This window comes from Pezoporus wallicus, unplaced genomic scaffold (assembly GCF_028554395.1).
Source record: "Pezoporus wallicus isolate ANWC-B61680 ecotype Strahan unplaced genomic scaffold, APGP_CSIRO_Pwel_v1 contig_13737, whole genome shotgun sequence".
Classification (NCBI taxonomy): Eukaryota; Metazoa; Chordata; class Aves; order Psittaciformes; family Psittacidae; genus Pezoporus; species Pezoporus wallicus.
This window is the reverse complement of record NW_026641629.1, coordinates 425,209-442,346: the sequence shown is the minus strand read 5'-3', so window position 1 is coordinate 442,346 and position 17,138 is coordinate 425,209. Positions and strand designations below refer to the sequence as shown.

General features: G+C 50.9%; 1 protein-coding gene across 1 annotated transcript in view; it reads right to left on the bottom strand.

Moving 5' to 3' along the window:
• CTNNBL1 (catenin beta like 1) overlaps positions 1-14,756 on the bottom strand; it is a 42,644-nt gene extending 27,888 nt beyond the window's left edge. Inside the window, exons 1-6 of the mRNA XM_057424769.1 lie at positions 14,657-14,756; positions 8,289-8,477; positions 6,314-6,420; positions 5,906-6,045; positions 2,567-2,664; positions 491-584 (exon numbers count right to left, since the gene is read on the bottom strand). Coding sequence (XP_057280752.1) covers positions 491-584; positions 2,567-2,664; positions 5,906-6,045; positions 6,314-6,420; positions 8,289-8,477; positions 14,657-14,686 — 658 coding nt within the window. The 5' untranslated portion in view covers positions 14,687-14,756. The remainder of the gene's footprint in view (positions 1-490; positions 585-2,566; positions 2,665-5,905; positions 6,046-6,313; positions 6,421-8,288; positions 8,478-14,656) is intronic.
• Between the last annotated feature and the right edge of the window lie 2,382 nt (positions 14,757-17,138).

Below are 17,138 nucleotides of genomic sequence, written 5' to 3'. Positions count from 1 at the left end.
GGGAGATGACAGTCTCAAATTATGGTCTAAATGCTAATAACAGGCACATACTGCAAAGCAGTTACTGTGCTGTGCTGAGACCGGGGAGAGGTAATGATGTACTTCCAGGAAATGCAAATGTTTTACTATTTGGAAGTTAAATATATTGCTAAGACATAAACAGCTCTTGCAACAGAATGAGTAGAGCTCACAGCAAGAACACAGTAAATACGGGGGCCGTGGAGATCTCCTGGTGCAGCTTGAGCTGTGCAGCAGCACCTCCCTGTGTACCCGCTTTGGGAGGAGGCCCCTTACCAGCAGCCAGGCACCAAACACTGGCACAGGGGACAAGGCTTTGCCACAAGCTTCAGTTGTGCTTGAAAAGCTGCACTGGGTCCTCAATGGTAGTGCTGGGCAATTCAGAGGGGAAGGAGGGAGGGAAGGAAGGGGAGGGATAACCCACCCCCTTTGTACAACATCGAGAAAGAAGTGACAGGCAACAGCCACTTACCCAGTGTGTTGTGGACACCATCAGCTTCCTCCTTCACACTTTCATCCAGGCGCTCCAAATTCTGGACCAACAAGGCCACAACCTGGCCCTCCACCTGAACACCAGGGAAAGAGAAAAGAGGTGACTGAAAAAAGAGGAAGATAAAGGAGAGAGAATGGGGGTTAATAATAAAAGTCAATAAGCTGTACTGAAGCATCCTGCCAGGCATGAGCAGAAGGCATTAACAGTCTTGCTTTAAAATCTCCAAGGAAACAAAGGAATCACTGAGTAGATCTGCTGCTGTGTTTGCCCTAATTAATTAAACAACTTTTGTGTTTCAGATTAAACAGGAAAACATCTGGAGGAAAACATGCACCTCGTCACAGTCTTATTTCCTGAGCCAGCCTGATTGATTCATAATCCCTCGCAATGCCAAGTGGGAGGTGCTATGGGCAGGCTGGCAGCCCTTTGAGCAGCTCCATTTCCACTGGTCACACTGGTTTGCCCTTATTTCTGTTCTATCTTCCACCTTAGGGGGTACAGAAACCTGAAGGACTGATGTTTACACACACAGCCTCAAATCCAGAAGCTGAATGGTCCCCAGTGGAAGCCTCCCTTGGTCTGAGCAAGCTGAACGTTCCAAGCAAGCCAATGAGACCCAGAGATCAACATCAGGAGCAGGAACCCACACCTGCAGGTGGGGCCTCCTCCCCAAAAGACATCACAAGTAGTAAGTGTGCTTTTAAGGCTGCAATTGCGCAGAGTCCACCCTGACTTTGGCTAACGTTCCATTACAGACATGAGCTTGGGAGAGTTAAACAAAAAAACATTTCCCATTCTAACTACTAGCTTTGGGCCCACTGAACACACAGAAGCAGTACAAGTATCAGCTGGTGTGGAAGGGAGTGCAGCAATCTTCCCAGATCCCTACAGCATTACACCCACTTTCTTCAAAGAAAGAAGAAGTCACCTCAAAAGTAGAGATCTAAACATTTCTCCCAAGATATGCCTGGCCTGTTCCTTTCAAAGAGGACAATAAAGCCTCTAGAACTTGGCTATTATCAATGACAAGGGAAACAAAGAAGGAACTTCACTTGATTTACTACCTTGCTGCACATTTTACAGAAAACGTCTTCTGCAGCAGCCCCTCTCCATCTCATCATCCGCAATCTGCCCACGAAGGAGGGTAATTACAACAGCCCAGAGGGCAGCTGGAGGAACACAGCTTGGGGCCACCGCCTTTAGCCTCTGGAGGTAACACCACAGGGACTGGACACAAAGGATTGTAGAACAGAGCAGCCAAACAAAGCAAACAAAGAAAACCCCTAATTCCCACTCTCCCAATTTCAACATGATAGTTTATAGAACAAGACACAGCCATAGGAATTCAGACAAGCAGCACCAGCCAGGAGGAGCTGCCTAAAGGCAGGACCCACAAATCTCAGGCTTTGGGGGGGGCAACACTTCTCCAGAGGGCATCCTCCTCCTGCATCCAGCCCAGATGCCAGAAAAAGGGGAAGTCTCCTACCACAGAGGCCAAGAGGCACTCCAGAGGGTTAACCAGGCAGGAGAGTGAGCCATGCAGCCTCTGCCACACATAGGTTGTCTAATCTCTGCACCAAAAAGGATCATGGCCTCTGAACCCTCCTCTACCTGTAAAATGCATTCCCCTGTTAAATGAAAACTTGTACTTCTTGTTAGGAAAACCACACACCCTCCCTATAACAAGACGTTCCAGCTCAAGCACAGATCGGGGGTTTGAAACAGGAGTTCCTGGGTAGAAGGCAACTGACTCCTGTGCAAGAAGCCAGACTGAAAGCTCACGGTGGCCCCGTTGTCCTTCAGATAAAGATCAGAGCCCTGCCATGAACTTCAGCTTTTCACGGGTGAACAGGTCACCCCTTCCCCGCAAGAAGGAAGAAAAATGCAAATGAAGCTCAGCAGGACACAGTCCAAGGCACAAACATCACTTCAGGCTCCCTCCCCACACAAAACAATCTCCAGCCTACGCATGTTTTGCAATATGAGCGTGTTCCTTCCAAAAAGGAGTGCTTCAGCAGACGTCAAGCATTGACATTCCTGGAGTTCACAACTTACCAAAGCGTCTATGAGGACTTCAGCTCCTTCTTCACTCTCATGGAGAGTATCAATGTCTGTCAGCTCTTGAAGCAAGTCTACCACTGCTATGGAAACATGTGCCAGGCGTTAAGGACAACTGACAAGAGGGGCAGACATGTAATATCTACGGCAGATTGCTCTTGTTTCAGCATGCTCCCAACAGGATCCAAAACAAGTGGTAACACTGCAGCAGTGGGCACAGGAACACAAGAGCCAAGAGCACACAGAATGCATCAGCATAGTCCTTGAAAGCACCAAAGCCAGGCATCCCAACATTTAGAGTGGTAAAGCCAGATGTGATTGTGCTCACTGCATCGGGCAACCTTGCTCTTTCCTTATTATGCTCATTTTTTCAGACCAAAACTGCTAGCACTGGTGTAACCAGGGACCATCCTGCACTGTCAAGACTGAATGTAAGCAGAGAAACGAGTTCAATAACCTGATTTGAGTGTCCTGCTCTCAGCAAGCTCCTCACTAACCCAGCAGGATGCGCCCAACGCAGCAGCTGCAGGAGCACGGCCCTCCCCCTGCCCAGCCCAATGGGGACAGCACGTTCCTCTCTCCATGGAACAGCACAGCTCCTGCCAGCCCCATTCCCACTCATTAACTCTGGGCTACATAACACAGTTCTACGAGACACTCTGCACCTCATTAGACCCTCTTCCCTGTGCTCACAGACACACTGATCAATCCTGCCTGAGCCCCGCTGGGGCAGAACCACAGACACAGCTTTCAGCACGTCCTCAGCACAGCTCAGTGATGAATGCCTTTAGAGGGCCCAGGCCAAGGATCCTCCCGGTCCTTCTGTCTGTACATTTGCTCAGAGACAAGCAGTGGTAGAGCAGCATTTTCATACATCTTTTCTTCACAAGATGTATGAAATCTCAGGACTCATGAAATCTCAGGGAAGACTCACTGAGAGCTGCCTGTCCCAACCCCAAGTAACCTGTATCTAGGTGCTGCAGAAGACGTGCAGCAGCACCATCACAACTGTCTTTAACCCCTCCTCAACCAAGTCAAAGCTATCTGTGCATTTTCTTGATGCACAGGACATGTCTTGATGGACAACAGAGCCAGGCTCTTCTGAGAGAGCTCAGCAAAGAGCTCAGCAGGCTTCTGGGAGGGAGCTTCTGTGGAGGCTTCCAGTGAGAGTATCTGTTGTCCTCTAAAATTTAGGAGATAGAAAAGCAAAACCTCACTTGAAGCTTTCCTGTCTTTCATGACTAAATCTTGCTGGCAATCATCTTTCATTCACTTGTGCTGTATAAAACTGCACAAATCATTCAGCAGATTATTTGCTCCCCCTGGACATTGCTTTTGTCTCCTTGCATTAGTCCCTCAAGCCACCACATTTAAATTGCATCCGAAGAGCCATTTGTTTAGTTCTCTCCTTGAAGAGCTCATTTTTAAAATGCTTTTCTATTTGTTTTAACAAAAAGTCATTAGAAAACTTGAGCTGAATCCACTGAGTTTTGTCTGGATGCTCCACCTGACGGCGTTTGTACCCCGAACACAAGCAGTGGCACACGGGAGAGGCACTGCTACAGCTTGTGTCCCGCTTCCAACGGGTCTGAAAACACTGCAGCAGTGTTATAACAAGAAATACACTTTTCCCAGATTCCCACCCCTGCACTGACTGTCAGGCAAGCTGCAAACTCAGCAAAAAGAGTTCACAGTGGAAACCATGACAAGTCTTTGACAGCAGCAGTGACCCAAGGACATGGCTTTCCATGGCTGGCAGAACACAGCAAGCTCTGTTCCTATGCACCCCAGCCATGGACCAGCTCTGTTATTCCAGAGTTCATCTCCTCCCTGTGAATGAGAACTTCAGTGTAAACTTTCCCATTACACAGAGACACAAAAACCTGCAGTGCCTGGCAAGAAATACATCTGAAACGCTGGCAGCCATGAAGCTGGTCATGCACATGGGAGCTTCCCACAGGACAGCAGTAAATCCTTAACAAATGCTTACTTGAAAGTGACTCCTATTCCAGATCACAGATAAGGGAAGCTGTGGGGGCTGGTGTTTTGCAGGGACCAGCATTCACCACACCAAGGCTCAGGTAGATGCCAGTCACACACCCAAACACATAAGCACTCTTTCTAATATGAAGCAATATGCCATAAAATATTAATGTTTTGGTTCCACCTTCTGATCACTGCCCCCACTTAGAAAGAATGAATGATAGTACATGGCACTAAGGAAAAGGGCTAAAAAAGAAAACCAAGACCTGTGCATCAGACCACAACATTTACCACCAATGGTCCTTTTAACATTGCCTATTTCAAAAAACATCAGAGGAGCTGGTAAGTGTTATCTGCTTCTTCACACAAAGAAAAATAAAGAATAAATCACTTTGCTAAGGTCATGAATCAATAAAAAAGGAAGAAGAAAAGCTGCTGTAGTCCCATGTCTACATCTAGAGCACTTTCTGCTGGGCTTCACTGCTCCCTCCGTCTACCAGTGTCTGTCAGGACACAGACACACCAACTCCCACATCGTGTCACAATTTTCCAGCTTCATTTACTGTAGAATATGCCACAAGCAATACAGGCTGAGCTCTGCTTCTAAAGGCTGCCCAGCGGTAAGCCAGGCATAGTTCAATCTATCGGCTGAGCATCAAGGCACCAGCACATCCAAAAAATGACAGTTACTGTTCAAAGCTACCAAAGTCTCTGACAGCATAGACAGAAAACTCTCCAAAATGTCCTCAGATGGTCAGAGGCAGAAGGGATGGGCACACAGGGATTGGTTCAGCAACACCAGAACTAACTGAGCACGGAAACAGCTCCGGTATTTCCGTAACTGGAGGGCCTACTCAAACCTCAACCTCTGGGCACGCCAAAGTGAAGGTGTGGGCACATTAAGAATTTACCACACCTACAAGCCTGCGGTGAGGGAGCCTGCAGCGAACAGCTGATGGAGTGACAGCTCAGCCTCAGGAGAAAGGGACAAACTGGTTCTGTTCTCATCGGGGCTGTTCCAGGCAAGGGTTGTTCACAGTTCAAGGAGCTGCTAAACCCACACCTCAGCTCTTCCTGTGCTCTCATCTGCCCACACCCTAATACAGCTACTCACACCTGGATGAAAGGGTCATAAAACATGAAAGGAGAATAACAGCACTGAAAAAATACAGAATCAATATTACTTGAAGAGAGAAGACTTTCACTTGAACAAAAAAAGAAAGAAGACATAAATTCAGTGTGATGGGAGAGAAGAGAAAAACATGGGAGCCTGTAAGAGCAGGATACAGGAGATTACAGCAAAGCCTGTAGAAAGCCTCTCTCATGAGAGCTGCTTTAGCAGCCAAAGGATATCTGTGTTGTCATGGCCCAGCAGCCCCAGGAGGGACTGCACCGCGTTGAGCTCCACCAGCAGGTGATACAGGTCCGGCATTGTGGCGACCACGTGCATCTCCTGGATGATGTCATTTAAATCCAGCTCGGACTCCATGAACCTGGGGAGACAAAACCATGGCTAAAGAAAAGGGAAAAGGTGCACAAGGTGTGTTCAGTGCCCAGTCCCCTCAAAGCAGAGCCCAGCATCCTCCAGGAGATGCCAGGCAAGACGTGTCAACAAGTCTAGTTTCAAATACAATTTAGAACATGGTGATAACTGCTGTTACATGAGCCTTGTGTAACTAAAAACATACGTATAGTCAAGAAGTTGATTCAGGGCTGAAACCTAAAAGGGAAAAGGGCAGCAGGGGATGAGCACAATCTTACTTCTCTGGATTGTCAGGAAACTTGATCCGCAGCTCCTGGTTTTTGTACGATCTCTTCTCGAAGGTGAGAATCATCTTCTTCACTGAACTTTCATCCAAAGGTTCCTCCTAACCAAACCAGAGAGCACAAAACAGCTTGGGATGGCTGGAACAATTACCCAGAAAAACCAAGAGCACAGTGATGTGGTGAGACTGTGGCCTGGCTCAGACCCTTCAGGAGCAAGGTGTTACCCCAGCAGTGTCAGAAACCTGCCAAAACCCCCACACTGTTACTGTTAGTTGTGGATTTACTCCAACAAGGACCTGAGCAAGCTCCTGAGAGCAAAAACCTGTAAGTCAGATTGTCATTAAACCATGATTTATGATGGAAGGATCTTGGAAAAGAACCAGAACTGCTCCTGACCCTTTCTGACCCTGAGCATCAATGAAAACCCCCAAACCAACCCTGCCGTGGCTCATCTTCCTCACACTGCTCTTCCATAACCGTTATTACCAGCACCATCAGCACCTCCTGAGGCTTTTTGCTTCTGATGTACCAGAGTAAAGTTCATGATCATGGACGGTTTCTTTCCAGAAGCCCATTGTGCTGCTTCCTTTCGCAGCTCTGCATTTAACCACCCTCAGTTTATGTTCTTTGTATTTTCCTCACTTGGATAAGCTTTCATGGCTAGTTTCAGAAGGAAAAAAATAAAAATCAATATTTTACTCTAGTACTTTTTTTAAGTGCTTCTGAGGTGTTTCTCGGTTGGCAACACACATTTACTGCACAGCACTGACAGAACGCCGGCTCCCACCCGACACCTCAGACACACTGCTGTTACCTTCCCTGCTTCATGACTTTAGTGCACTTTTATTAAAACACTGCCAACACAGATTTCTTGTGGAACCTCTCCCCTCTCCTCTATTTGTATCTTTATTTAATTTGCATTCAGTATTGCGGCGCCCCACAGATTAGCTCCCTTCCAGCAGATTCCATGCTACAAAGCACATTTTAATGGCGTTTACATCAACTGCATTGAAGATAATAAATGAGAGACTTTGGGTCTAAAGGAGCCTTGGAAGTCAGTCCTTAAGATGTCTGGCTGAGTGAGCTCTGCTTGACAAAGACAAGGGACTTGTGCACTGCAGGAATCCACGAGGCTTCAGCCAGTCAAGAGGACCTTGTCTGAGTCCATTCATCTCACAGGAGCTGACCCATACAGAAATCCTGCGCTATCCTTCGCTATCAGCAGCCACTGCCATGGCAATAGCTCAACATCAAAAAGCCAGGGAGCCTTTCAGAAAGGAAGGCCAGTAATGCTGTGTACAGAGAACAGTGATACTTTACAAACCTACATGATCCTGTGGTGGTGAATATCACTTGGGTTTTTATCAAACAGGCAGCAGGAAGCAAATATCTTCGAGATTTATACCAATCCACGTGTCACATTTATAAAGTGATCTTTTCCCTGGCCCTTGGCAGAAAGGCCAATGCTGCATTGAATTTCTGTCTCGAAGGCTTGAAATCACTTACCCTTGACAGCTGCCACCCGCCCTCTGACCCAAGACCTTTCCTGCACAGCAGAATGGTTATTTGCTGCTGCACAGCTCCAGAGAGGGGAGAAGGGAGGTGCTGCATGGCTGGGGCACTGATGAACAACAGTGAGGAAATGGGATCAAACACAAGCTGCTTCCTAAAAATACATTTTAGAAGGCAATTCCAGCCTAAAGCAGAGATTAGGCTTGAAAGCTTTCCCTTCCTCCTTCCTCATGCCCCCCCTTAAGCCCTCAGAGGATATCTGTGACAAGCCCTGTCTGGAATTCATGAACACTCCATGGGGCAGGGAAGTAAAACTGTAACCTCACGCTGCATGAGGCATGTGGAAATCACCAGCTGGTCTCATCATCTGCACGCCAAGAAATGGAAATCAGAGAAGTGATTTAGTGTTTGCTCCTTTTCCCCACCTTCCCTTTCCCACAGGACACTGGTGATTTACCTCCTCCTCTTCCTCCTCACCATCCCTCTCAATTATCTGAAGGAGTTTCTTCTTCTCATCATCAGTCTCCTCAAGCACAGCCGACTCCTCTTCCCGGTGACGGCCGTGCTCCCGCGTGCTCGCCTGCTTCCGACGGGCTTTGATTTCCTCTTCCTCTTCATCCCGGGGCCTTTTTGTCCCTCTGTTAGGCTACAGCCAGGGAAAGAGAGGAATGAGTACAAGTCCTTGCAACCCTTGCAAGGCAGAACTCCAGTATTACAAGACACACCGAGGAAATTTGTACAAGTGGCTTCAAACATTTGCTTACACAGCGCTCAACAGCTCTGAAAATGGGAAAGGAAATTAATTTAGTGAAGTGGAACATCACATGGGCAGATGAATGCCTCTGCCAAGAGCTGTGTCAACATCCTACCTTGTTTGATCTATGAACACCATTCCCAGGAAAACATCTCCGCAGGCAAAGGCTACGGCTTCCGAGGCAGGAGTCCAGCCCCAGCCACTGACCCATGATTTTGTGCCACAATTTCTATTTAATTGTCAAAATTAAAGGTAATTTGCCAGGGACAAGGAAAAAGTCCATTAACCCTGATCCTGTGGTTTAATCTAGGCAAAAATGGATGGCAGCATTTGCAATAGAAGAAGAAGCTCTCCCCTCAAGCACTACAAGGATATTAAATTTGGTGTGTCTTATTTTTCTGAAGGACAACCAGGCTGGAACAGAGCAGCCCATGCTCTACACCTACAAGAAAGCTTAATTCTTTACCATTTGGAAGCAGCCTGTGTGTTAAGAACAATGACCACAGGAAAAACACTTTGACTTCCCATCACTGTTCCTACAGCATTCCAGCTGCAATCCTGAGCGGCACGTGCACACCGCAGGTCAGCTCCAGCTGCTCCTCTGCACAGCTCAGGGAGCATCCAGCAGCTATTTACCTCCATGGAAAGGGAAAGCCAGCAAAGGAAAGCTCTGCTCCCAGGAAAACCCTGCCCTGGGAGAGATGCAAAACAAAACCCAAAACCCAACCCAACAAAAGACTCCACCCAAGCAGCACCAAAGTGCCCATGGCACCCAGAAGGCCCCCAAAGTGCCCATTACACCCAGAAGCCAGCTGGACCAGCCTGGCCGCCAGCTGGGCTGTTTGCAGGGTTACCAAGTTATCACCACAAGTTTCTGCTCCCAGTTAGCACAAATGGAAGCTCTCGGTGCTGGCCCCCAGCTAGACCTGTTCAAACCTGTTATCCATCTCCTTCCTCCCTACATCCTCTCTGCCATTTCCACTTCCATTAGGGACAGAACATTCCAGACTTTAAACTTTTCTAAAGTGCTCCCATGCACTTTTAAAGCAGTTACTCAGCTCATAATTCAATAGCTGGGAAGTAGAAGCATACCCAGAGATTCTTTGAAATGAAAATTCATTTGCCAGAAGGGGTTGAGGGATGGGGGGGGATGGTTGTTGGGGCTCTTTTTAAAGCAAATTCCTATTACTTCTCTTCTAGGTACATTAAAGTCTAATTTCACACAGATCCATTTAGAAACAAATGTGCCATTGTCAACAACCAGGAGTTCAAACCCTCCCCAAGCAATGAGCAACCCAATAAAGAAAAAGAGAAAAGGTGCTCTTCTAAAGGAACCGACTAAGGAAAAACCCATGGTAAATACATGTTCCTTACTCAGCGCCCTTAGAGACAAAGGTCCCTGCCCTTCCCCTCACTCAGTAACAGCCAGTTCATCCCGACCCACCCGTGACAGACCAGCATTACACACAGCAACAGAAACAGGGAATCCTGAACCCTCTAGCAAAAGGCCCCACAAGATTTGCCCCGGCTGCTCTGTGCCCAGGGCTCAGAATCTCATTCCATACTCATTTCTAAGCATTAAAAGAGGAACAAACCCCTCAGTGAGGCGTGGCTGTAAAGAGGGACCAGAGGGGTGTCAGATGCAGAGAGGGACCATGGGCAGGGGCTGCACCACCTCAACAAATCCAAATTAAAACTCCATTATGACACCAAGCCATTTCTTCCGAGCACACCCTCAGCAGCAGCATTTACACCCTGCCTCAGCCTCAACTGCTTTATCCTTTTTGTATTTGTGCACTGTTGGGGGGAGGAATCTTCTGTCACACATCCCAGGAATCATTATGATAAATTATGGAGCTGCCCTGTGTGCAATTATTAATGCTGCAACAGAGCAGCAATAGGCAGTAATTGAATTCCCAGCAAACACATTAAGTGGGCATTAAGGTTTTTCCTTCTGTTATTGATGTTATGCAAAACCTCACTCAGAATATTGCTGTTCTCCAGCACTACTGAAACCAAGGAACAGGGGCTGGAGGGAGGCACCTAGTGCCTGCCCAGCTCCCATGGTCAGGGGCTGCTGGTTCAAGGTGAGCATCAGCCTCTGCCCATTGACTCTCCTGAGGTTTGCATTTGCTTGAAGACTGTCACCAACCAACAAGAATTAAGCACATCCACTGCTGTGCTGACACTGGTGCATGTCCATAGAACCACAGAATCGTGGAATGGTTTGGGTTGGAAGGGAGCTTAAAGCTCACCCAGTTCCATGCCCTGCCACGGGCAGGGACCCCTTCCACTGGAGCAGCTTGCTCCAAGCCCCTGTGTCCAACCTGGCCTTGAACACTGCCAGGGATGGGGCAGCCACAGCTTCTCTGGGCACCCTGTGCCTGTGTCCCACCATCCTCACAGTGATGCTGTGCAAACACATACGTTGTGCCCTAACACATTCATTTAAACAGTGTCACAGCTTCATGCACATCAAAACAAGTTTTGCTTTCTGGTAGGGAAGGGAAAGTTCGTTTGCAAAGTAAAACATGGGGTTTATAATCAGCTGTGCTAAGGTGCATTTGGCCAGGAGCTGGGATTCATGAGTAAAGGCACAAGAAGAGCAGTGTGGGATTGTTTTGTTAGTTAAGCTTAATTCTGTTCCACGGAGCGCAGAGCATTCACAGTAATTTATTCCAAAGACATTTTCATTTAAATCTAACGCTGATATCACCACACAAAAAGCAGCAAATGCAAAAGGGCTTTAAGAAGTTGACATTTATAAAATGCAAGTAAACAAAAGCTCATGACTGGTGAAGGGAATTACCTTTATTTCCCTCCCAGACCCAGCCATATGTGCTCTGCAGTAAGGACAGACCATAGGTGGGCACAGACCTGCCCTGGAAGCACCCACTGGTCACAGCCCCTGGAGCACAAGCACCCAGCAGACATGACAGCAACCATACCCCAAGCACAGGACAGGCTCTGCCCACGGCCTGTCTCCCTCAGAGCACTGGTAGCACATTAATATCAAGATTAAGCATCCCATCAGATCCAAGAATGTCGTTTAGGCCCCCAGTTGCTTCCAGCCTTCTCTGAGCACCAGGCAGGTTTGGAGGAGCCTCTGTAATGGAGTTTCACATTACTGAAACATCTGCTTTGTACGTAACCTCGTTACTGCGAGCTCAGAAATTGTTAATGAAACCTGAAATAAATCTTCCTAAGTGATGCAGCTCCTGCAGCGGCCGCAGCGTGCCCTGAGCTGCCACAGCAGCAAGCGCTGCAGGAGCTGCCAGGGCAGGACCCCTGAGGGCAAGCCCCAGTCTCTAGAGGTATCGTCACTAACGTCTTCATTTTGCATCCAGCATTTGTGATGAACCAAGCTTTGATAACTGTACTTTGATTGGGGTTTGTTCCCGAAACCCCACACTTTCGGATGGTGCAGGACTGAGTGTCAAAAATGGGGAACTGCTACCAGGAAAATCCAGAAATCTCAGCAAGCCCCAAGAGCTCAAACTCACATAAGCTGAGGCAACCGAATCACAAGTCATGCTCTGTACTCCCATGGATATGGATTATTACTGTCAGAGAGAAAGAGCCCTCATCCTCTCCAGACCCACCCTGAGGAGTGCAGCCTTTGGGACCCCGCGGGGCAGGGACCTTCCCTGCCCTGGTTTGATGGCCAGGGATAACACAGCAAAAAGTAAACTGAAAGCTCAGCTGCAGCCGGCAGTGCACCAGCCTGGGTACCAGCGCACCAGCCTGGGTACCAGCACACCAGCAAGTACACGCAGGCTCTGCCACATGGGGCCAGTGACAGCTCCATGTTTGAAGCCAAAAGCAGGATGAGAAGAACCAGGACAACAAGGCTGGAGTTAAAACCCTGCACAGCCAAGCGGCCCCTGCACCAGGGGACCCATTCCAGTGCAGATTTACAGGGAATGAGCTACAGCAGCAGCAATCGTGCCTTTGCTGATCCACAGGGACTCATCTCACTACAAACCACACTCAGCCCATTCCCAGTGAGCAGACGGCCCAGCCCAAGTCAGACCTCATCCCTTACCTGCTGCTGCTTCTGTTATCTGAGTTTACTAATAGTGCATTAAAAAAATGAACAGTTTGTAATGATCACTCACAGCAGCGAGAGCTGCACTGAATGGCAGCTAAAGCAGGCTCCATTATTACTCCCAACTGGAAGGAATCTCTTGGAAGAGCCAGGGTTGGCTCTGTCCCCTCCGTTACCCCCATAATGGGAGACCAGATATAGGAGCCAGGCAGAACAGCAGCGATATTTAACCATCAGCTCAGACCATCTGCAACTGTTTTGCAGCAACACATAAAGTTTATGGATTTCTGAGCTTGTATAAACTGCCAGGTGCTGTTTAATTGTATTTTTTGTCGGAAGAGGCTCCTTTTCCCCACACGTGGTGCTGAGTCGGTGGCACAGCGCCCAAACTCTTCCACGCCGGGCTTGGCAGCGAGGGAGAACATCATCTTGATTAAGCAAGGGCACAGATCAGGCATTTAGAGGAGACAAATTCAAAACAGTGCAAGAGTAAAGCAATTATTGTGGGCTCTGCTGAGGAAAGCTGAGGAGACAGATTCATCTGCAGCAAGAGATTAAAATCAGATGGCTGAGGAGTACAACATCTGCCCCCAACAGCCAGTGCAACCCCTGCAGCAATGGTAAAGGAGATCCTGAACCAGCCCAAGACAGGAAAGGGGCCAGCTTGTGCCCAAGGCAGCCTCATGGCACCAGACAGCAGCCATCTTCATGGCACCAGACAGCAGCCATCCTCCTCCTCAGCAGCCCCTGAGCGCTCTTCCTCCTCACAGAAGCAACAGCCCATCAGTTGGGAACAACACAGAGCTCCCTTCATTTCTCCACCACACACAGGTTGGACTCCTTTCTGTGGCACAGGCACCACAGAACCACTCTATCTGATTCTCCTGGTGGACAAGAGTGTGCATTTCCAAGAACACAGAAAGGCTCCTGCTCTGCCTGACTCAGAGCCATGGCAGACACCTGATGGCCTGGAAGCAGCAGAACCTGCTCCTTCCAATTCCCGTTTCCATCTTTCAGCCCTCGCAGAGGGGAATCCCACTTCTCAGGACCAACAGGGCCGTTTATCCACCTCCTGCTCCTCACTCCCCTCACCTGTATTCACCCCAACCCTAACCCCACTGGGGAGGTCTGAACTCAAGAGATGGTGAGAAATCCACCAGACTAAAAGGTAACCTCCAACATCCCCTCCTTGCTTGTGCACCTCCCAGGGACACCCTCTGGACACCCAGACGCGTGCTGTGCAGCAGGATGCTCCTTCCACCTCTGTACACACACGGTGTCCCCCCAGAACAACACACACCGGGGGCATGTGGGAAGGCATTCCATAAGGAATCCTGTGCCTGGAATTAAGACCTGGATCGAGTCACACAGCTCCTGTGCTGGGATAACGCCGGGCACTGAGGTACCAGCCAACACTGCCGCACACAGAAAGGCAGCACCGGCCCCGAGCCACACAGGGACGTGAACCTACCCCCGGGCGCTGAAACACCATCCACGTTATAACCGAGCTCCGAACAAGGCGCAGCCACACACCGGGAGCAGAACATTCACAGGATAAAAGGAAACTTTCCCAAGGAGGAAAACTTTCCCAGGGGCTCCGGTGAGAATCGCATGGGGTTTGTCCTGAAAGAGGGGAAGGAAGAGCGAGAGCACAGGGCAGAAACCAGCGCTGGTTTTACTCGGCAGAGGGCCCGGCAGCGGCACCGAACCGCGTCTGGCCGGTAGAACCCATCAGCGGCGCGGCCGCGGCCCTCAGCAGCCCCGGTAACCGGCTCCCACCAGGGCTCCTCGTGTCCCAGGGCAGGACAGGCCTCGCCTCAGCGGCACCGTACCGGGGCCCTGCGAGCGCGGCCGGGCACGCTCCGCACGGAGGCCCGCCCGGAGCTGCGGCGGGCCCGGCCCTGCGGCGCTACCGACACCAACGGCCAAGCACCGCGCTCCCGGCCGGGGCCGCCGCGTCCCTCCCCAGCGGGGCGGCAGAAAGAGCCGGGGCGCTCCCCCGGGCCCGGTGGCCGCCGCTCACCTGGTAGCTGAGCAGCTCCCCCACGTCCATGGCACCGGCCGGGCCCCGCCACCGCGGAACTGTCGCCAACAACCGGGGCCGCACGACACCGCGCCGTAAGGCGGGCCTGGGAGCGCGCCACTCTGCCGGAAAGCGAGAGGCAAAAAGCACGGCACCGCCGCAAAGCGCCCGGGGCTACTTCTTAAGCGGCCTTACGAGGGCAAAGGTCGCGGCCGCCTCCGCGCTGCGGCGCCATCCGCCAGCCTCCTGTTCCTGTATCCTTCCGCCGAGCCCCGCGCCAGCGCGCCCCGTGCGCACCGCTGGACGGCAGCGTCAGCGGCTGCACCCGAACCGTTCCAACGCTCAACCGTTGTTCAGCGTTCGCAGCTTAACAAATGGGAGCAATTAAAGAGCCTGGCGGGATTTATTGTGACTTAGCGTTAGAAACGGGCTCCGAGCTGCGGAGCTCCCGCACGGCACCGCCTGTGGCTGCTGCGCACATCGCGGCGGGAGCCCGCGCTCAGCGCCCACCAAATTAAAGATGTGGATAACGTTTGGAGCGTCCCGGTGTAATGAGTAAATTCCCGTTTGTTAATCAAATCTTGCTTGCTTAAGAGTTATTGGAAAATTACGACATTTTGCTCATTGACCGCAGGCATCCGGTAAAGTAAAGGGTGTATGGGGCAAGGGGATAAGGAGCCTTCCTCCCCACACCCACCGGGAGGCAGCATGAGACCCCTTATCAACGGGTCACAACGACGCAGATACGCCAGGAAGTGACACGTACATCGGATGAAGAAGAGTATAAAACCAGTGACTTTGGGGAAGTGGGGTGCGTGCTGTTGGCAGAGCAGAGACTCCCCGGCCGCCCAGCGCTGTTTTGCTTGCTGTAATAGCAATAATAAACCGATTAGATTCATTGGTCTGGCTCTCGTCAATTTGTTTGAGCCACATTTATAACACCGTGGCTCCGTTACAGAGCAGCGGCATCCATCATGCCAGAATTAACATGACAAATCTGTGTGTGGAAGATGGGATAAAGGGTTCATCAGCGCATCCTCTGGTTCTGCCGTGTGCAGCGTTGGGGTCCTTCCAGCCGGGGCACAGCTGGATCCCTCGAGCAGCGCTGACCCAGGGTAATAAATACCCCCATGGCTGTAAAACCTGCAAAGTGCAGCAGGAGACCTCGGATGCAGGCAGGCACCAGGGATGCTCACGGCCAGGTTGGACACAGGGGCTTGGAGCAAGCTGCTCCAGTGGAAGGGGTCCCTGCCCGTGGCAGGGGTTGGAGCTGGAGGAGCTTTAAGGCCCCTTCAACCCAAACCATTCCATGGTCCTATGATCTGTGAATAGTCTTCACTCAGAACGGCACCTCCTGCCTGCAGCCTCTCCTCGTTAGAGGAAGGGATAGAGCACGGTCAATTCGCTTCCCCGGGAGGACTGGGGGGGGAACATTCAGAAAAACAAAGTCAGGAATTTGAGAAGCTGCTGCATTAACTGCCCTAAATAAAACGTGATCGCCGGGAGCCGGCAGCCTCGCGGGAGAGGCGCAGCAGCTCAGGGGCCGTTTCTCACCCTGACGGCTGCAAACCCGGCAGAGCCCCGCTGCTGGGGACTGTGAAAGCACCGGCGCTGAGAGCCCGGAATGGGAACGAGACAGCGGGGGCAGCACCTGCGCCGTGCAGGGAGGATACCCCGAGCCCCCGCACGCAGCCGGGGGCGAAGCCCGAGCATGTGGGAGCCCCCCAGGCCGTGCTGCTGCTGCAGGCAGGGCCCCGGCCCCCGCACGCCTGCTCTAGAGCCCCTCTCTGCCGCCAGCACCCAGAAGTGACCCGCAAAGGCTGCCCCGAGCGCGGCACTGGGCGCTGGTGCGGGAGCAGCGGCTGAGCGCGGTGCGGGACGGCGGCGGGGGCAGCCGAATCCCGGCTTCATTTTATCACGAGTTCAGGTTTCAATCCAGATGCTTTGAGATCTAATTCTGAATAAATAATTGTACTGAGTAACCCGGGTCCCGCGGTGATTAACTAAACACACTGAGCCTCGCAGAAATTGAATTAGTGCTGTGCACTCAGCCGTTATTGCCCTCCCCACGTCATGAATAGTGATGAGGGGTTATTAAGGAATGTAAATGATGCCTCAGGGGGTTGGGAGCACGGGGGTGCAGGGCCGTGTGGGCTGATAGGACAAACCATTAGGAAAACAGCCTGATTGAAGCCACTTTTTAATTATGTCAGCTCTCGCTCTTCCGCGGGTGCTGCAGTGCTTCCGGATGCTTTTGGTGTTATTAAAATGGAAAAAAAGGGAACAAGTTGGAGCTGGAATGTGAAATGAGCGCCTGCGAACTGGAAAAGCCGCAGTACGGAGGATGGTGAGGCCCTGCCTGCAGCCCTCCACCCCGCGGGACCCCAGCACCGCCACCAGCCCCGGACAGCCCCCCCACCCCACAGCTGCACCCCCGTCCTGCAGTTGGGCATCGCTGGCTAGGAGAGGCTCATGCATTTTA